This window comes from Pseudophryne corroboree, chromosome 12 (genome assembly GCF_028390025.1).
Source record: "Pseudophryne corroboree isolate aPseCor3 chromosome 12, aPseCor3.hap2, whole genome shotgun sequence".
In the NCBI taxonomy this organism is placed as follows: Eukaryota; Metazoa; Chordata; class Amphibia; order Anura; family Myobatrachidae; genus Pseudophryne; species Pseudophryne corroboree.
The window spans coordinates 64,236,718-64,258,055 of NC_086455.1; the positions used below are offsets into that span (position 1 = coordinate 64,236,718).

Sequence of the window (21,338 nt, forward strand, 5' to 3'; positions counted from 1 at the left end):
GAAAACCAGCCCGGGAAATTTATGGAAGCAGCCCCAATGGGGGTGGGGTTTGTTGGGGGGTGGGGTCTGTTGAGGGGGCGGGATTTCCCCTTATAGGGTCTAATTCTGAGTTGGGTGCAGTTGCATCTTTGTCTGCTGTTGCGTCTGTGACTTAATGCTTGATGCTACTTCTTGGTGCGTGTGTCTGACTCTGTGCTGCTACTCTGTACAATAAAACAAATTGGCCCCCACAGGGAAACAAATAAATGTATAATACAGCTTTTGCTATTACAAATTGTTTCAAATTTCCACTGCTGTTTGCAAGGCCCAGTGACACCAAGATATTTTATAATTCTTGGCTGTAACATATATATATATATATATATATATATATATATATATTCATTTATTTATTAACATTTATGTAGCGTCAGCATATTCCATTGTACTTTCTTTTTAAAGTTCATTGTTTAACAGAATATAATCTACATTTTGGAATAAACAACCTTTTGCAGCTATAACCGCTGAACACACCTGTGGCATTCTTTCTACGATGGAAATCATATATTGTTCGGGAAGTTCTTCACAACACTGTTGCAGAAGGTTTTCATAAATGCGTTTGACTTGAAGTGTAAGTTGCTTTGCTTTCACTCTTCTGTTTATTTTATCCCAAACATGTACAATGGGGAATAAGTCTGTAGACTGGTTATTCCATGATTTGGAACCTAACATCTTGTTCCGTGAAACTTATATATGTGGGGGTATAATACATTTACCTGACTGTCACTGGAAAGACAATGTGGCTGGAGGGACACTGGTAACTGGAGAGATACTGGGGTCTGGGACTGGAGAGAAAATGTTACTGGGACTGGAGGTATGCTGGGAGCTAGAGAGATACTGGGGTCTGGGGCTGAAGTGACATTGTGTGGGCTGGAGGGACACTGTGGGGGCTGAAGGGAAAGGAGAGACACAAGATAGCTGGAGAGACACGGAGGAATAAGGCTGGAGAGACACCGGGGCGGGGGATACTAGAAAGACACAAGGGGCGATGAAGCTGAAAAGAACTGAGTGGAAATGGCTGGAAATGATCCTCAACTGTCAGGATTAGAAGGAAAAGGCCCAAGGACCGTAATCTTCATTCTAAAGAAACATTACTGATAGAAATTGTATCAAATTAACAAATATAATTTAATAATATAAAATTGTTATCAAAACTTCTGTTACTGTGTATTATCTGCTGGAACCTCTGCTATATGACGATGACATTTGTTATATTCCTATGCAAACACGCGTCATCTGGATCATGTGATCGTCTACGTGGATAGTTAATATTGGATACCTACTTAAGTCACAAGCTGCCCAGGGAGGAACAATCTCTTCAGTGGTTCCTCACTGCAGAGGAACCACATATAGGTAAGTCATACTCTCAATCGACTGGCCTGCACATACCATGGTTTCTGTTGCTGGCCCTATATACACGTACAGGCTTGTTAGACTTTTAGTTATTATTAAATATATAAATTGAGGTATATTATAACGTGCACCAGAACCTTAATGGGTGGTTTTGCTGGTTCCAGGGCTTTCACCCTCTGCATCCAGTGGTTACCTGAGGCAACAGTGCAGGACGAACCTTTGCCAGATTTTGCTAGCAATAGCATGCCCAAACTCTACATGACTGGAAGCCAACTTATCGTGACTGTATCCGTCAGGTCAGGTCATAAACCCTTAAGTACCCCATGACGGTATTGCTGGGGCAGCGGAGTATCAATCAACAAGCTTTTATCCATAAATTGTAGCTTATGTAGTTAAAAAATAACAGTAATACATTAAATCAGGCTTATTATAGCCATTTATCTGCAGCGGTGATGCCTCAGTTTTCCTAAACTGTGCTTTTGAGAGGAACCAGCACGCCTGTTCTTTGTCTATTTTCAGGACTACGGTCTCGGATGGGAATGCTCACGCTGGTAAAAAGTTTAAAGCTGCACTACCACCTAATAGAATATTTAAGCAAGTTATTTATTTACATTGGGGTTCATTCAGATCTGATCGCAGGCTACTTTTTTTGCAGCGCTGCGATCAGGTCAGAACTGCGCATGCGCATGCCCCAGGGATCGCCGGACAGCGACGGGATAAATGATAAAGGAAGATTGACAGGAAGAAGCCGTTTGTGGGTGTCACCTGACCGTTTTCAGGGAGTGTCCGTAAAAACGCAGGCGTGTCCAGCCGTTGGAAGTGAGGGTTCCTGACGTCAGCTCCGGGCCAGATGATCGCACTGGAAGAGTAAGTCCTGAGCTGTGCAGAGACTGCAAAAAACGCACCCTAGTGATCAGGTCTGAATTAGGCCCATTGGTGGTAATTCAGAGTTGATCGCAGCAGTGAATACGCTGGCAGTTGGGCAAAAATAAGAATTTACTTACCGATAATTCTATTTCTCGTAGTCCGTAGTGGATGCTGGGGACTCCGTCAGGACCATGGGGATAGCGGGCTCCGCAGGAGACAGGGCACATCTAAAAAGCTTTTTAGGTCACATGGTGTGTACTGGCTCCTCCCCCTATGACCCTCCTCCAAGCCTCAGTTAGGTACTGTGCCCGGACGAGCGTACACAATAAGGAAGGATCTTGAATCCCGGGTAAGACTCATACCAGCCACACCAATCACACCGTACAACTTGTGATCTGAACCCAGTTAACAGTATGATAACAAAACGAAGTAGCCTCTGAAAGATGGCTCACAACAATAGTAATAACCCGATTTTTGTAACAATAACTATGTACAAGCATTGCAGACAATCCGCACTTGGGATGGGCGCCCAGCATCCACTACGGACTACGAGAAATAGAATTATCGGTAAGTAAATTCTTATTTTCTCTAACGTCCTAGTGGATGCTGGGGACTCCGTCAGGACCATGGGGATTATACCAAAGCTCCCAAACGGGCGGGAGAGTGCGGATGACTCTGCAGCACCGAATGAGAGAACTCCAGGTCCTCCTTAGCCAGAGTATCAAATTTGTAAACTTTTACAAACGTGTTCTCCCCTGACCACGTAGTTGCTCGGCAAAGTTGTAATGCCGAGACCCCTCGGGCAGCCGCCCAAGATGCGCCCACTTTCCTAGTGGAGTGGGCCTTTACAGATTTAGGCTGTGGCAGGCCTGCCACAGAATGTGCAAGTTGGATTGTGCTACAGATCCAACGCGTGCAATCGTCTGTTTAGACGCAGGAGCACCCATCTTGTTGGATGCATACAATATAAACAGCAAGTCAGACTTTCTGACTCCAGCCGTCCTAAACTATATATATATAAATATATTTTTAGGGTCCTGACAACGTCTAGTAACTTGGAGTCCTCCAAGTCCCTAGTAGCCGCAGGCACCATAATAGGTTGTTTCAGGTGAAAACCTGACACCCCCTTAGGAAGAAAACTGGAGACGAGTCCCAGTTCTGCCCTGTCCGAATGGAAAATTAAATATGGCTTTTATAAGACAAAGCCGCCCATTCTGACAATCGCCTGGCCGAGGCCAGGACCAACAGCATGGTCACTGTCCATGTGAGATATTGGTCAACAGCATGTTCACTTTCCATGTGAGATATTTCAAATCCACAGATTTGAGCGGTTCAAACCAATATGATTTTAAGGAATCCCAACACTATGTTGAGATCACACGGTGCCACTAAAGGCACAAAAAAGGGGTGTATATGCAATACTCCCTTGACAATCTGGACTTCAGGAACTGAAGTCAATTCTTTCCGGAAGAAATTCTACAGGGCCGAAACTTAAAACCTTAAAGAACCCCAATTTTAGGCTCAAAACACTCCTGTTTTCAGGAAGTGTAGAAATCGACCTAGTTGAATTTTCTTCGTGGGGCCTTCCTGGCCTCACCCACGCAACATATTTTCACCACATGTGGTGATGACGTTGTGCGGTCACCTCCTTCCTGGCTTTGACCAGGGTAGGTATGACCTCTTATGGAATGCCTTTTTCCTTCAGGATCCGGCATTCAACCGCCATGCCGTCAAACGCAGCCGCGGTAAGTCTTGGAATAGACATGGTACCTGCTGAAGCAAGTCCCTTCTTAGCTCCCCAGGCCCTTAGTCCTCTGTGAGCATCTCTTGAAGTTCCGGGTACCAAGTCCCTCTTGGCCAATCCGGAGTCACGAGTATAGTTCATACTCCTCTATGTCTTATAATTCTCAATACCTTGGTTATGAGAAGCAGAGGAGGGAACACATACACCGACTGTTACACCCACGGTGTTACCAGGACATCCACAGCTATCGCCTGAAGGTCTCATGACCTGGCGCAATACCTGTCCCGTTTTTTGTTCGGGCGGGACGCCATCATTTCCACCTTTGGTCTTTGCCAATGGTTCACAATCATGCGGAAAAACTTCCCTATGAAGTTCCCACTCTCCCGGGTGGAGGTCATGCCTGCTGAGGAAGTCTGCTTCCCAGTCGTCCACTCCCGGAGAGAACACTGCTGACAGTGCTATCACATGATTTTCCGCCTAGCGAAAAATCCTTGCAGTTTTTTCACTGCCCTCCAGCTTCTTGTGCCGCCCTTTCTGTTTACGTGGGCGACTGCCGTGATGTTATCCCACTGGATCAATACCGGCTGACCTTGAAGCAGAGGTCTTGCTAAGTTTAGAGCATTATAATTTTGCTCTTAACTCCATCTATGTGGAGAGAATTCTCCAGACTTGATCACACTTTCCTGGAAATTTTTTCCCTGTGTGACTGCTCCCCAGCCTCTCAGGCTGGCCTCCGTGGTCACCAGCATCCAATCCTGAATGCTGAATCTGTGGCCCTCTAGAAGATGAGCACTCTGTAATCACCACAGGAGAGACACCCTTGTCCTTAGATATAGGGTTATCCGCTGATGCATCTGAAGATGCGATCCGGACCATTTGTCCAGCAGATCCCACTGAAGAGTTCTTGCGTGAAATCTGCCGAATGGAATTGCTTCGTAATAAGCCACCATTTTTACCAGGACTCTTGTGCACTGATGCACTGACACTTTTCCTGGTTTTAGGAGGATCCCGATTAGCTCGGATAACTCCCTGGCTTTCTCCTCTGGGAGAAACACCTTTTTCTGGACTGTGTCCAGAATCATCCCTAGGAACAGTAGACGTGTCCTCGGAAAAGCTGCGATTTTGGAATATTTAGAATCCACTCGTGCTGTCGTAGAACTATTAAAGATAGTGCTACTCCGACCTCCAACTGTTCTCTGGACCTTGCCCTTATCAGGGAAGCGTACCAGTTTCTTTTAAGAAGAATCATCATTTCGGCCAATACCTTGGTAAAGACCCGTGGCGCCGTGGACAATCCAAACGGCAGCGTCTGAACTGATAGTGACAGTTCTGTACCACGAACCTGAGGTACCCTTGGTGAGAAGGGCAATTTTGGACATGTAGGTAAGTGTCCCTGATATCCAGTGACACCATATCGTCCCCTTCCTGGTTCGCTATCACTGCTCTGAGTGACTCCATCTTGATTTGAACGCTTGTATGTAAGTGTTCAAATATTTCAGATCTCACCGAGCCGTTTGGCTTCAGTACCACAATATAGTGTGGAATAATACCCCCTCCCTTGTTGTAGGAGGGGTACTTTGATTATCCCCTGCTGGGAATACAGCCTGTGAATTGTTTCCAATACTACCTCCCTGTCGGAGGTAGACGTTGGTAAAACAGACTTCCGGAACTTGTGAGGAGGAGACATCTCGAATTTCCAATGTACACCTGGGATACTACATGTAGGATCCAGGAGTCCCCTTGCAAGTGAGCCCACTGCGTGCTGAAACTCTTGAGATGACCCCCTACCGCACCTGAGTCCGCTTGTACTGCCCCAGCGTCATGCTGCGGACTTGGCAGAAGCTGTGAAGGGCTTCTGTTCCTGGGAATGGGCTGCTTGCTGCAGTCTTCTTCCCTTTCCTCTACCCCTGAGCAGATATGACTGGCCTTTGCCCGCCTGCCCGTATGGAGACGAAAGGACTGAGACTGAAAAGACTGTGTCCTTTTCTGTTGAGATGTGACTCGGGGTAACAAAAGGTGGATTTTTCAGCTGTTGCCATGGCCACCAGGTCCGATGGACCGCCCCTTTATACGGCAATACTTCCATGTGCCGTCTGGAATCTGCCTCACCTGACCACTGTCGTGTCTTCGTCTGGCAGATATGGACATCACATTTACTCTTGATGCCAGAATGCAAATATCCCTCTGCGCATCACGCATATATAGAAATGCATCCTTAAAATGCTCTATAGACAATAAAATCTTGTCCCTGTCAAGGGTATCAAAATTTTCAGTCAGGAAATCCGACCAAGCCCCCTCAGCGCTGCACATCCAGTCTGAGGCGATTGCTGGTCGTAGTATAACACCAGTATGTGTGTATATACTTCTTAGGCTATTTTTCAGCTTCTTATCAGCTGGCTCCTTGAGGGCGGCCGTATCTGGAGACGGTAACGCCACTTGTTTTTATAAGCGTGTGAGCGCCTTATCCACCCTAAGGTGTGTTTCCCAACTCGCCCTTACTTCTGGCGGGAAAGGGTATACCGCCCATAACTTTCTATCGGAGGAACCCCACGTATCACCACACACTTCATTTAATTTATCTGATTCAGGCAAAACTACAAGTAGTTTATTCACACCCTACAAAATACCCTTATTTGTGGTACTTGTAGTATCAGAAATATGTAACACCTCCTTCATGCCCTTAACATGTAACGTGTGGCCCTAAAGGAAAATACGTTTGTTTCTTCACCGTCGACACTGGAGTCAGTGTCCGTGAGGTAAATGGGCGTTTTTACAAGCCCCTGACGGTGTCTGAGACGCCTGGACAGGTACTAATTTGTTTGCCGGTCGTCTCATGTCGTCAACCGGCTTGCAGCGTGTTGACATGATCACGTACTTCCACAAGTAAGCCATCCATTCTGGTGTCGACTCCCTAGAGAGTGACATCACCATTACAGGCAATTTGCTCCGCCTCCTCACCAACATTTTCCTCATACATGTCGACACACACGTACCGACTTACAGCACACACACAGGGAATGCTCTGATAGAGGACAGGACCCACTAGCCCTTTGGGGAGACAGAGGGAGAGTTTGCCAGCACACACCAAAATGCTATAATTATACAGGGACAACCTTTATATAAGTGTTCCTCCCTTATAGCATTTAATATATATTTATATCGCCAAATCAGTGCCCCCCCTCTCTGTTTTAACCCTGTTTCTGCAGTGCAGTGCAGGGGAGAACATGGGAGCCTTCCCCTCAGCCTTTCTGTGAGGGAAAATGGCGCTGTGTGCTGAGGAGAATAAGCTCCGCCCCTTTATCGGCGGGCTTTTCCTCCCGGTTTTTTAAGAACTGGCCTGGGTTAAAATACATACATATAGCCTTAATGGCTATATGTGATGTATTTATTTTGCCAAATAGGTATTTATATTGCTGCCCAGGGCGCCCCCAGCAGCGCCCTGCACCCTCCGTGACCATGTCAGTGAGCCGTGTGACAACAATGGCGCACAGCTGCAGTGCTGTGCGCTACCTCTCTGAAGACTGTGAAGTCTTCTGCCGCCTGTTTCCGGACCTCCGTCTCTGCCGTCTTCAGCGTCTGTAAGGGGGATCGGCGGCGCGGCTCCGGGACGAACCCCAGGCTGACCTGTGTTCCGACTCCCTCTGGAGCTCAGTGTCCAGTAGCCTAAGATCCCAATCCATCCTGCACGCAGGTGAGTTGGAGATCTCTCCCCTAAGTCCCTCGTTGCAGTGATCCTGTTGCCAGCAGGAATCACTGAGTGAAAACCTAAAAAAAAACTTTTCCAAACAGCTCTTTAAGAGAGCCATCCAGATTGCACCCTTCTCGGACGGGCACAAAAACCTAACTGAGGCTTGGAGGAGGGTCATAGGGGGAGGAGCCAGTACACACCATGTGACCTAAAAAGCTTTTTAGATGTGCCCTGTCTCCTGCGGAGCCCGCTATCCCCATGGTCCTGACGGAGTCCCCAGCATCCACTAGGACGTTAGAGAAACCATGTGCACTGCAGGGGGGCAGATATAACATGTGCAGAGAGAGTTAGATTTGGGTGGGATGTGTTCAAACTGAAATCTAAATTGCAGTGTAAAAATAAAGCAGCCAGTATTAACCCTGCACAGAGACAAAATAACCCACCCAAATCTAACTCTCTCTGCACATGTTAATGTTATATCTGCCCCCCCCTGCAGTGCACATGGTGTGCTCATCTGCTAACAAATTTGCTGCTACGATCAGGTCTGAATTAGGACCATTGTCCGGAGCCCAAAACAATTGCTCCCCATTCCTCTTACACCCGGCTGAGAACTGGAGAGATTGCCGCCATTTAAAAGTAGAAAATTAAATAGAAGTGCAGGTTCCGTGGTACAAGCTGCATGTCTGCCTGCGCTCCAGCGGATGAGAGTAAACTCTTTTATCTGGGTGGCTGTGCAGCTTTAAACTCTGGTCTATTATGGATTTTTTGACCACCTCTTACTTTACTTTAAGTTTGGATAGTTTGCTCCAAGAATTGTGGCTTGTAATGTTTATATGGGTTGGGATTGATTTGCCGGTGGTCAGAATACCTACCGCAGCATCCCAATAGTTAGAATTCCGACAGGGGCGGGTAAATTTATTTACCTCCCCCCCCCCCTCCGGCCCCCTAACCCTAACATTTCCTTTCCGTAGCCAAAACCTAACCCCAGAGGTGTAACTATGGATTTTTGAGCCCAGAGCAAGATGAATAATGGCTCCCCCCCTTTATTTCTAGTCATCTTTTTGCTGACACATGACACACACAATCTCTCCCTTCGCAACAAACTCTGGGGCAGATTTATTAAGCTTGGTGAAGTGATAAAGTGGAAGGTGATAAGAGACCAGCCAATAAGATCCTAAATGCCATGTCACAGGCTGGGTTTCAAAAATGACAGGTAGGAGCTGACTGGCTGGTACTTTATCATCTTCCACTTTATCACTTCACCGAGCTTAATAAATCTGCCCCTCTGTACTGATGCTAATGCTCTTCACCATCTCTTGGCTCTTTCATACAGTTACACATGCCTACAAATAATTGGAAACCACCTTACATGTGATTGTTCTTAATAATGGTTGCAATGGGGAAATAGAAGTGATTGCATGGTAATACTCCTGCCACCAGTTAAGATTAAGGGGCAGATTTATTAAGCTTGGTAAAGTGATAAAGTGGAAGGTGATAATAGACCAGCCAGTCAGCTCCTGTCATTTTTCAAACCCAGCCTGTGACATGGCAGTAAGGATCTGATTGGCTGGTCTTTTATCACCTTCCACTTTATCACTTCACTGAGCTTAATAAATCTGCCCCTAAGTCACTTAGTAACAAAATAGGTATTATTATCATCAGTTATTTTTGAGGTGCTTAAATTGAAAAGGGACACTGTTGGGGATAATGGGTATACGTTGTATTAACACATAGATTCTCCAATAATTAGACTGTGTTACATGCTTCTCTGGCGGATATGACCACAATACAGTCTAATCCCTCCTCACAAATGTCATATTTCTTATAAAATATAAATTTTGATGTCATAATATGGGCAGGTACATTTTACATAGGTAGAATTAAGACACTTTCTACATATCTTACACAATTTAAAGTTTGGACATAAAGAAACCTTCTTATACATCAACTGCCATAAAATGTAGAAGATGTTTAGGACTAGGCTCAGCTGCACAATTGTGACATCACAGTCACTGCTGACATCACAGTCACTGCTGACATCACGCAGCTACTTCTACAGCTGCTGAAGCCCCTGAGAACCAGTCTTCAGACGCTCTAGACTGAAGACACATCTTGCGATATATTCTCTAAAGGGCCCTGTTCCTGTCGGATGACAAAACATGGGAACGAATAGGAGAAAGAAAATACGAGAAAAAGCATGGAAATCCAGAGACAAGAGACAGAAAAGAAAGAAGTGCCGAGGAAAACAGAACCGCAGAGGAAAGCAGGCAGGCCGGAACAACTCAGCAGACAGAAAGGTGAGGAGATTTGTTGCACGATTACAGAGAGGATGGAACACATTGGCAGCATTTCTGGAAAAGAAACAGGATCAATTCATAAAAGCATGTAACCGATGTTCCAGATTTTGGCAAGTGAGAGACAGGAGAAACGCTGACATTACTGAAGATCCAGGGGAAGGGTGCAGCCATATGGCAGGCCCGATTTCCCGTTCAGCGAACAAGATCACTAGGAAGGGATCACGAAGAAACTGGGACAGAATTGCAGCATTTCTAAAAAATACAAAAAATAAATTCATAACAGCATTTAGAAGAGGCCGACCAGGCGCTACGCCCACCAGCCACCAAAGCACCGACACTGCCCCCTTAACAGTGGACAAATTCACTTTCCACTCAATACTTGGAGAGGGAGGCTACGGAAAAGTGCTGCTGGCAACAGACGCTCTTCGCAGGGAAAGAGTGGCAATTAAGATCTTAAAGAAGACAGCCCTAATAGAGGACGAGGGCAGCTTGGTCGAGTTTCGGGTCCTTCAGCTGGCACATCAGAGCAATTTCCTTACTCATGGATATGCAGCCTTCCAAACACATCGTTATCTATACTGTGTAATGGAACTGGCTAGTGGAGGAGATCTGTTAGATTTTTTTGAGACATCAGAGATGGACCTTCCCACAATAACATTTATAGCGGCGGAATTGGTTTGTGGATTACAGTTCATGCATTCTAAAGGAATAATTCACAGAGACATCAAAATGGAAAATGTTCTGCTGACCGCAGACGGCCATTTGAAGATCACAGACTTTGGTCTAGCCCTAATGAATGTGTATGGAGTAACTGATAATGCAGGCATTTGCGGGACACCTGGCTATACTGCTCCAGAAATGATAACCGGCCAGCCATACAGTGCAGCTGTGGACTGGTTCGCATTTGGGGTTATATTATATATGCTCGCTACAGGATCGGATCCTTTCCCTGGAGAATCCGTGTCAGAAGTAGCAGCAATGATCATTACAGAGGAACCATCATACGAAGGCCTTACTGGAGTAACAAAGGACTTTTTATCCAACCTCCTGTGTAAGGACCAGTTCCTCCGGCTTGGGGTAAATGGCGACGTGCGAGAACACCCCTTCTTCTCTTCTATTAACTGGGAAGAGGTAGAGAGTGGAAAAACAGCATCCCCACTCACAGTGCTCAAGAACGCCATGGATCTAGATAAACAGAATATTTCTGTGCCCCACAGTGAAATTTTCAGACAACCAATTCCTGCCATGGACCAGGGGCTATTTGACAACATTCAATTTGTATGCCCTGTATGGAGAGAAACATACCATAATGTGCCAATGCAATCAGATCTTATACCCTAGACATGCACTAGCGTGAAATAGAAACATCTGCAATCCTTAAAACATCTTGTTCCTGTTGCATCAGCTGCCTGTTCCAACCTCCAGTGCATCCTTCACTATACACTGTCTGCCGCCTGCCCTGACCTCGGCTACGTCTCTGGAAATGCACCTGACCCACCCCGGCTACGTCCCAGAATATCTGTCTACTGCAATATAGTGGTAGGCTGGACATATAAGCTAGGGTAGGGCCTTGCAGAAAATTGGGGTCCCTTGACGATGGGCTGCAAGCTTAAATGTTTTGATCAAAATATGACAAAATACCCTCTGTTTTATTTGCTACATGCACACAAATTTGTAGTATATTATTGTTAGCACCGATAGCCCAAAAATTTTTTGTATACAGATGTGTCCTGCTATCCTTGGGACAGCGCAGCATAGTGGGGCGCATGTGATCACATGCTTCCACTATGCTACAGACTTGAATAGGAGCCGGCATGCACCCGTCTCCCATTTACAGTACTTCAATGGGACCCGGCTGCGATGCAAACACTTGCGGCATATGGCGATGCATCACAATCCAGCTACAGAGTGTTGCTATAGTCAGCAGCGCCACAACAGGACACATCTGTACATATATGGCATTAATACTGCCATGCAGCTGGTACCATGTACACAATTGGTATAACCAAGCGCAGCCTAGTGCTATCATGGCAGCTTTCAGTCACGGCTATAAAAGGCCTAGTTGGGTGCGGTTCACTAGCCAGCCCGGTATAGATGCTCCCCCCTGTATCTGGGAGGGGAATACATGTAACTGCAATGTAATGGTGTGCTGGGCATATAGGCTAGTGTAGAACAGAAACTTGCAGGAAATTGGGGTCCCTTGATGATGGGCTGCAAGCTGAAATATTTTGATCAAAATATGACCAAATCCCCAATGTTTTATTTACTACATACACACAGATGTGCAGTATATTATTGTTAGTGCAGACAGCAAAAGTCTTAGTTTTGTATACACATTAATACTGCCACACAGCTGGTACCATGTACAAGATGCAGACCAGCTCTGGCAAAATACTGCAGGTAAGTCACCTGTATAAATATGTACCAATGTGACACAATAATGGCAATAATATATAAATGTAATAGCAGCTGAATGAGCCTCCTTTGGAGAACGAATTGACAGAATAGGAGAGGAGTGGGTCAAACCTCAGCTAGTCTGGGGGCAGGACGGTAAGGCATTATGGGAGTTTTATGGTTAGCCAATAGGAATGAATGTTGGGGGTAGGTGGAATGGGTTCTTAAGCCTGGGAAAGGGGCTGGGTCAGCCTCTTCTGCTTTTGTCATCCCACCCTCCCTGCCTACTGGTGGTGTTTGTTTTATGTTGTTGCGTTGGCTATTTTCGTGATGTGGGTTGTCACGGTTTGGTTGTGGCGGGAAAGAACGGCAAGTTAACATTTGTTGTATTAAAGAGTGGATTGGAGGTCGTTTGGTGTTTGATTTTTAGGTGCGCTCTCCTTCGCTGACTGGTTTTACATCTGCTGGACTGCCTTCTCGGGTGGCAGCCTCATCACCTTCACGGGTGGGTAGTCAGGATGGAGGTTGAGCGGATACCTATTGTTTGTTGGAAGGTTTACGTCAGTTTTTTATGAGATAGTTTGTTTATGGGATAGGGTTGTTTAGCCGTTCTTTCTGGCCACCATACTTTAGTTTAATTATTCACAGGTAATGGTTCACTTAAATAAATAGCTAACATTTTCTGCCAAATTCAAGTCTCCGTGTCTTTATTTATTATAATTAAGTGTTAAGATGTTATGGTTTATCTTACGGACAATCCTCAGACTATATGAGGTTTAGGAGAAAGATGCCATCCTACTCCAGACGTCCACTTACACATTTACACCCACTGACTTCCCCAGCTATGTCATGTCCCCCTAGCACCCTGTACATACTCGTGCTGCTGACAGCAGTGGTACGGGCATCTATCAGGGTAAGGGGAGTTCTCTACGTAGTTCTCACACTAATGATTGCGTGTGCCTTTGTTCACATGGATATCTGTTATTGCTCAGCGGAACTAATTTTACAAGGACATTAGCGCAATGTAATAGTGTGATTATATGTACACATTGGGCACGGTTCAGTTCGATGACAGTTGAATAGCGGTGGGAATTAGCTCCTGGGGCTATTCAATACAGCGCAGTGGTAAGTCTGAGAATGTCTGTTTTCCCGGACTAAACAGGGTGTTTTGTCGGGAGAATAAGCATTCTCCAACTTAAGTGCCCTGTGCAACGCTGTTTCCTGGGGTGCGAGAAGAAATCCCGTCGTTGGGTGTCACAGGGCGCTGTATTGAATAGCCCCGGGAGCTAATTCCTGGCGCTATTCAACTGTCATCAAATTGAATCGTGCCCATTGATCAAAATTTCTTTGTAAGCAATATATGCAGAGGATGCCGTGGCCTGTATTCTGACCGCCGGCATCCCGGCCACCGGAATATTCAACCCAACCCATGTAGGGTCTGCACATTCCAGATGGAAGGAGGGGGACAATGTCATAGTGGGCAAGTGTACCGCATCTAAGTGGCAGTACATATCTGACAGTGTACCGCATATAAGTGGCAGTACATATCTGACAGTGTACCGCATATAAGTGGCAGTACATATCTGAAAGTGTACCGCATATAAGTGGCAGTACATATCTGACAGTGTACCGCATATAAGTGGCAGTACATATCTGAAAGTGTACCGCATATAAGTGGCAGTACATATCTGACAGTGTACCGCATATAAGTGGCAGTACATATCTGAAAGCGTACCGCATATAAGTGGCAGTACATATCTGACAGTGTACCGCATATAAGTGGCAGTACATATCTGACAGTGTACCGCATATAAGTGGCAGTACATATCTGAAAGTGTACCGCATATAAGTGGCAGTACATATCTGACAGTGTACCGCATATAAGTGGCAGTACATATCTGAAAGTGTACCGCATATAAGTGGCAGTACATATCTGAAAGTGTACCGCATATAAGTGGCAGTACATATCTGAAAGTGTACCGCATATAAGTGGCAGTACATATCTGACAGTGTACCGCATATAAGTGGCAGTACATATCTGAAAGTGTACCGCATATAAGTGGCAGTACATATCTGACAGTGTACCGCATATAAGTGGCAGTACATATCTGACAGTGTACCGCATATAAGTGGCAGTACATATCAGAAAGTGTACCGCATATAAGTGGCAGTACATATCTGACAGTGTACCGCATATAAGTGGCAGTACATATCTGAAAGTGTACCGCATATAAGTGGCAGTACCTATCTGAAAGTGTACCGCATATAAGTGGCAGTACATATCTGAATAGCAGGAGGGTACAGACTCGCCTAAACAAGCAGGGTTACCTATTTTATGGTGTGTAGATGCAACATTTACGGATAACAGACAGCATATGTTCCAATAATATTCCTCAACAAGCTGGTATAAGCAGACGTCATGTAATAACAAATGAGAACCTCCGTTTATGGAACCTGTGTTGTATGATGTCATAGCTAACATTGGCACACAGTCCTGTGCTTAGATATAATGTTACAATAACGGAAATTGATACCCGAGTAATCTAGTGCTACATTTGTATCATATCACGCTGTTCCTGAGATTACATTTATATCTTACTCTCTATAATCAGTGTTCTCATACAAGTTCTAAGAAATAAATAAGAAATGTTTACTTGACACTGGATTTTTAATAAGAGAGATATAATAAATGTATCAATTATTATAGTTGTGTTACATTATACTGCTCTTAAATATATACCTGTACCCAACTGAAATTCTTTTTATAACTAGTACTACAACAACTAAATAGGGTTTCAATATTAAGTTACCAGCTACTGTAAAGTTGTTCTGCATATGTTACATATTATTATTAGGAGACACATGAAATCATAAACCTATTGCGGCCCACAGATGACTGGTTGGTATATTTGATCTAACATTATATTTTATTGAGAGACCAAAATTGGTGCAACAGGCCATTCGTGACCTGAATCACAATACCTATAACCTGTGCTATGACCAGTTCTGAAATATACTCAATATAGGGTGATTACTGCTAGTGGCAGAGATGGTTTCATTTCATTTTGACCATACATAAGCGAAATCAATCTGATATAACATGGCACAGAATGCCTCTGTTAGTAGGTGGATAATACCTTACTCAATTATTAACAGAACATATCAGGAAACTCAGAGTATTCCAAGCCACCGCCAGCAGACTTTTTCAGAGGACTATACCAATGGATACAAAGTGATAAATACCATCTGTACTCTTTGGGGGTGATTCAGATCTGATCACTGGGCTGATCACTTTGCTGTCCTGCGTTCAGATAGTCGCCGACTCCAGGGGGAGTGTAAATTCACTGTGCAAGTGTGCGATCCCATGTGTACGCCGAGCTGCAAAAATCCACTGTGTGCAGTCTCTGTGCAGCCCAGGACTTACTCCTCCAGTGCGATGAGAACAGGCTGATCGGGGCCGGAGCTGACGTCAGACACCCTCCCCGAAAACGCTTGGTAACGCCTGTGTTTTTCAGGACACTCCCAATAAACGCTCAGTTGCCACCCACAAACGGCCTCTTTCTGTCAATCACCTTGTGAACAACTGTGCGATCAAATTTTTTGCACCATCCTGACGCTGACCGGTGATGCCCTTTTGTTATTCTCCGATGCGTGTGCATTGTGGTGCATAGAATGTGCAGTTAGGGCCTGATCGCCCGCTGTGCAAAAACACACAGCATGGATCAGGTATGACTCAGGCCATTTAGCTAATCAGTGTGCAGAAAAGACGAGGCAAAGGGCAGCACAGTTAGTAGATGTATTATGGCTATGTGGATACCAGAGAACTTTTCAACATAAAGCAGTAATGGGCCCATAGGCGTGCGCAGCACATTTTATTAGGGGGTGCACCGTCGGAGGGGTGTGTCTAGCACCGCCTTTCGGGGCGTGTTTAGCACCATCTATTGACGGTCAACGCAATATAAAATATCCACCCTTGTACCAATCCTAATAAAGCAGATACATTGTCAGATGTTGTGGTGTGCACCAAACAAACACCCCTGATGGCACTAACTGCAATTACACTGCTCCTCCTCAGCCTGGTCTGGCTCCCCCTCACTTTCCCCTGCAAGCTGCAGCAGCTTACTTACAAGTCAGCCACTCACTGACACTGACCGTCGCAGACTAGTGCTGCTGCTGGAAAAACGAGTGACGTGTCCATGCTGCTGCGGACTGCCTGCCAGTATTGAATTTGTCTTCTTAAGAGGAACGCTGGCTACATGCTGCTCCTCATCAGTGGCTGGCGTTGCCATAGCATAAAAGGAGAAAGGTGGGCGTGCCAGCAGCATGACGTAATCACATCACGCAGTTTTTGTACATGGAGGTGGAGCTGGGAGTTTGAAAGCCGGTGGCAGTGGCACCCTTGATTAACCCAGGCATCCGGTCAGTAATGCAGTCCTGACAGGGTGCAGTGCAGAGGAGCCAGTAATCAGCCTGCTCGGCAATCGCTGCACCAGGCATGTGAGATCGAGGTGCCAGACATTAGGGGGTGCCTGTGCGCACCAGGCACCCCCCCTGCGCACACCTATGAATGGGCCCTACACACCGCGATGTGCTGCCGAGGTGCTCGATGGCTGATAAGGCTGACGGGTGACCTGGCGGCGGGTAGGGAAGGGTGTGAGTGACGGGGGGAGTGAAGTTTCTTCACTCCCCCGTCACCCGGGTCCATAGCCCTGCATACTAATATGGACAAAATTGTTAGTAGATGTATTATAGGCTTGCAGTTATAAGCGACCCGGCGCCAAAGATGAACGAGCGCGGGGCCGTGCATCGTTCATCGTTAGTGCCTACACACTGAAAGATATGAACGAGTTCTCATTCATTAATGAACAAGAACGTTCATATCGTTCAGTTAGATCCTTAAGTGTGTAGGGCCTTTTACTCTTATTGAGTGTACGCTTACAGGTGCAATATACATATCAACTATCTCTGCTAAAAGCAGGTACATCATTGCCCAATTTGACTATCTGACACATATGTATTTCTAAGTTGATGAGACTTACAATTACAAATGATTAGATTTGAGTATAATTAATTGACACACAAAATTGATATCAAGTAGATTGTAATAACACAATTTCTAAACACTATATAAACCTCACAAATATCTCAGAATCACTTGGCATGTTAATATATGTGCCAGAATCGATACTCCTCTATTCAACTTTATTTCTAAAATGTTTGGATACAACGAGCTGTGTGTAATGACGCCCGAGATGCTGGCTACCTGGCTTATCTCCAGAGACGTAACTAGGGTTTTTGGAGCCCAGGGCAAGATCAATAATGGCTCATCCCCCCCCCCAAAAAAAAAAAAAAAATCATACAAAGGAAAGTATGTGCACACGCCACTGTCGTGCACTGAAAATACTTGCCATGGCCACATATCAGAAGGGGCGCGGAGTCGTGGACACTGAAAATGGGATGTGCCAACATGAGACGCCAGCTGTTTCATGTCTTACTGGGAATATTATTTTCAATTCCACATGCACCTTACCATCATCACCTCTTGCACAAATAGGTGTGATTGTATATAAAGAGGGTGTGTATGTATAGATGTAGGTGCAGTGGCCAAAGTGGAATTTTTGAAGTGGGGGTATGGGGTGGAACTGGGTGTGGTTCATCAAATCGACAGTATCTAGGTCGACAATGTTTAGGTCGACCACTATAGGTCGACAGTCACTAGGTCGACATGGATGGAAGGTCGACAGGGTTTCTAGGTCGACATGTGCTAGGTCGACAGGTCTAAAGGTCGACATGAGGATTTTTTTTTGGGGGGTGTCGTTTTCTTCGTAGAGTGACCGGGATCCCAAATTAGTGCACCGCGTCCGCTCGCCATGCTTCGGGCATGGTGCCTTTGCTCCGCTACCGCTTCGCTCGGCACAGATTACCGTTCCAATCGTAGTCCACGTGGAACGTTAAGTATGAAAAAATTCAAAAAAAGTAAAAAAATGTGAAAAACTAATGTCGACCTTTAGACCTGTCGACCTAGCACATGTCGACCTAGAAACCCTGTCGACCTTCCATCCATGTCGACCTAGTGACTGTCGACCTATAGTGGTCGACCTAAACATTGTCGACCTAGATACTGTCGATCTTCAGACTGGATCCCGTGGAACTATGCGCGTGCTCCGGAAAAGGAGGCGTGGTCACTCAAAATGGGGCGTGTCCTTCAGTGTAGTAGGAACCCTTATACTATCTAGTACTGGTGCCCCTTTCACATTGTAGTATACGGTATGAGCCAAAATTCACATTATAGTACATGGTAAGAGCTGAAATTCACATTATAGCACACGGTATGAGCCGAAATTCACATTATAGCACACAGTATGAGCCAAAATTCACATTATAGCACATGGTATGAGCCAAAATTCACATTATAGCACACAGTATGAGCCGAAATTCACATTATAACACACGGAATGAGACGAAATTCACATTATAGCATACGGTATGATCCGAAATTCAGATTATAGCACACGGTATGAGAAAAAATTCACATTATAGCACACAGGGGTATATTTACTAAAATTCGTATTTTTCTAAATTAGGTTAAAGTTCAAACACGAATGACATCGAATGTGTGAATTTGCAACTTTTTGAATTTTGTACGCCTCATTTACTATGCTGTCGTATTCTGCATTTTCGTTTTTTTCGATGTCGATGTCATTCGTATTTTCGGCCAGTGTTTTACGGGAGTGAATAGTAAAACACTGCCAAAATTTACACAATGAATCTCGGCCGGATCTGTGAGATCCGTGCAGGGCTTCATTGTGCACCTTTAAAAAAAAAATTAAAGTATTCAAAATCAAGAAAAAATTTGCGTGGGGTCCCCCCTCCTAAGCATAACCAGCCTCGGGCTCTTTGAGCCGGTCCAGGTTGTAAAAATATGGGGGGGAAATTGACAGGGGTTCCCCCATATTTTAACAACCAGCACCGGGCTCTGCGCCTGGTCCTGGTGCCAAAAATACGGGGGACAAAAAGCGTAGGGGTCCCCCGTATTTTTTGAACCAGCACCGGGCTCCACTAGTCAGAGAGATAATGCCACAGTCGGGGGACACTTATCTTGATCCTTGCGGCCCTGGCATTAAATCACTAACTAGTCACCCCTGGCCGGGGTACCCTGGAGGAGTGGGAACCCCTTAAATTAAGGGGTCCCCCCCTCCAGCCACCCAAGGGCCAGGGGTGAAGCCTGAGGCTGTCCCCCCCATCCAAGGGCGGCGGATGGGGGGCTGATAGCCATAGTGTAAAAAAAAAAAAGAATATTGTTTTTTGTAGCAGTACTACAAGTCCCAGCAAGCCTCCCCTGCAAGCTGGTACTTGGAGAACCACAAGTACCAGCATGCGGGGGGGAAACAAGCCCACTGGTACCTGTAGTTCTACTACAAAAAAATACCCCCAAAAAAACACAATACACAGACACCGTGAAAGTATACCTTTATTACATACATGCACACTTACATTCATACATACTTACCTATGTTGACACGAAGAGTCGGTCTCCTTCTCCACGTAGAATCCCGGGGTACCTGTAAATAAAAATAAGATTTTACTCACCGGTAAATCTATTTCTCATAGTCCGTAGTGGATGCTGGGGACTCCGTAAGGACCATGGGGAATAGACGGGCTCCGCAGGAGACAGGGCACTCTAAGAAAGAATTAGGACTACTGGTGTGCACTGGCTCCTCCCTCTATGCCCCTCCTCCAGACCTCAGTTAAGGAAACTGTGCCCGGAAGAGCTGACATTACAAGGAAAGGATTTTGGAATCCAGGGTAAGACTCATACCAGCCACACCAATCACACCGTATAACTTGTGATAACATACCCAGTCAACAGTATGAACAACAACAGAGCATCAACAAACAGATGCCAACATAACATAACCCTTAATTAAGCAATAACTATATACAAGTATTGCAGAAGAAGTCCGCACTTGGGACGGGCGCCCAGCATCCACTACGGACTACGAGAAATAGATTTACCGGTGAGTAAAATCTTATTTTCTCTAACGTCCTAGTGGATGCTGGGGACTCCGTAAGGACCATGGGGATTATACCAAAGCTCCCAAACGGGCGGGAGAGTGCGGATGACTCTGCAGCACCAAATGGGCAAACACAAGGTCCTCCTCAGCCAGGGTATCAAACTTGTAGAATTTTGCAAAAGTGTTTGAACCCGACCAAGTAGCTGCTCGGCAAAGCTGTAATGCCGAGACCCCTCGGGCAGCCGCCCAAGAAGAGCCCACCTTCCTTGTGGAATGGGCTTTCACTGATTTTGGATGCGGTAATCCAGCCGCAGAATGAGCTTGCTGAATCGTGTTACAGATCCAGCGAGCAATAGTTTGCTTTGAAGCAGGAGCACCCAGCTTGTTGGATGCATACAGGATAAACAGCGAGTCAGTTTTCCTGACTCCAGCCGTTCTGGTTACATAAATCTTCAAAGCCCTGACTACATCTAGCAACTTGGATCCTCCAAGTCACGAGTAGCCGCAGGCACCACAATAGGTTGGTTCAAATGAAAAGATGACACCACCTTCGGCAGAAATTGCGGACGAGTCCGTAATTCTGCCCTGTCCATATGAAAAACCAGATAGGGGCTTTTACATGACAAAGCCGCCAATTCTGACACACGCCTAGCCGAAGCTAAGGCCAATAGCATGACCACTTTCCACGTGAGATACTTTAGTTCCACGGTCTTAAGTGGCTCAAACCAGTGAGATTTCAGGAAACTCAACACCACGTTAAGATCCCAAGGTGCCACTGGTGGCACAAAAGGGGGCTGAATATGCAGCACTCCCTTTACAAATGTCTGAACCTCAGGAAGTGAAGCCAGTTCCTTTTGAAAGAAAATGGATAGGGCCGAAAACTGGACCTTTATGGACCCTAATTTTAAGCCCATAGTCACTCCTGACTGTAGGAAGTGCAG

At 45.6% G+C, this 21,338-nt stretch overlaps 2 protein-coding genes across 4 annotated transcripts in view; one reads left to right on the forward strand and one right to left on the reverse strand.

Annotated features, from left to right (window-relative positions):
- Positions 1-21,338, reverse strand: part of PRIMA1 (proline rich membrane anchor 1) — a 151,198-nt gene that overhangs the window by 57,986 nt on the left and 71,874 nt on the right. The gene's annotated exons all lie outside the window — the stretch shown is intronic.
- Positions 9,788-11,497, forward strand: LOC134980667 (protein kinase C delta type-like). The gene has a single exon (XM_063947578.1). It carries the CDS (start codon positions 9,851-9,853, stop codon positions 11,327-11,329), a length of 1,479 nt encoding a protein of 492 aa, XP_063803648.1. The 5' UTR covers positions 9,788-9,850; the 3' UTR covers positions 11,330-11,497.

Excerpts from the sequence above, each read along its gene's own strand:
- LOC134980667 (XM_063947578.1), top strand. The coding sequence starts at position 9,851 with ATGGGAACGAATAGGAGAAAGAAAATACGAGAAAAAGCATGGAAATCC.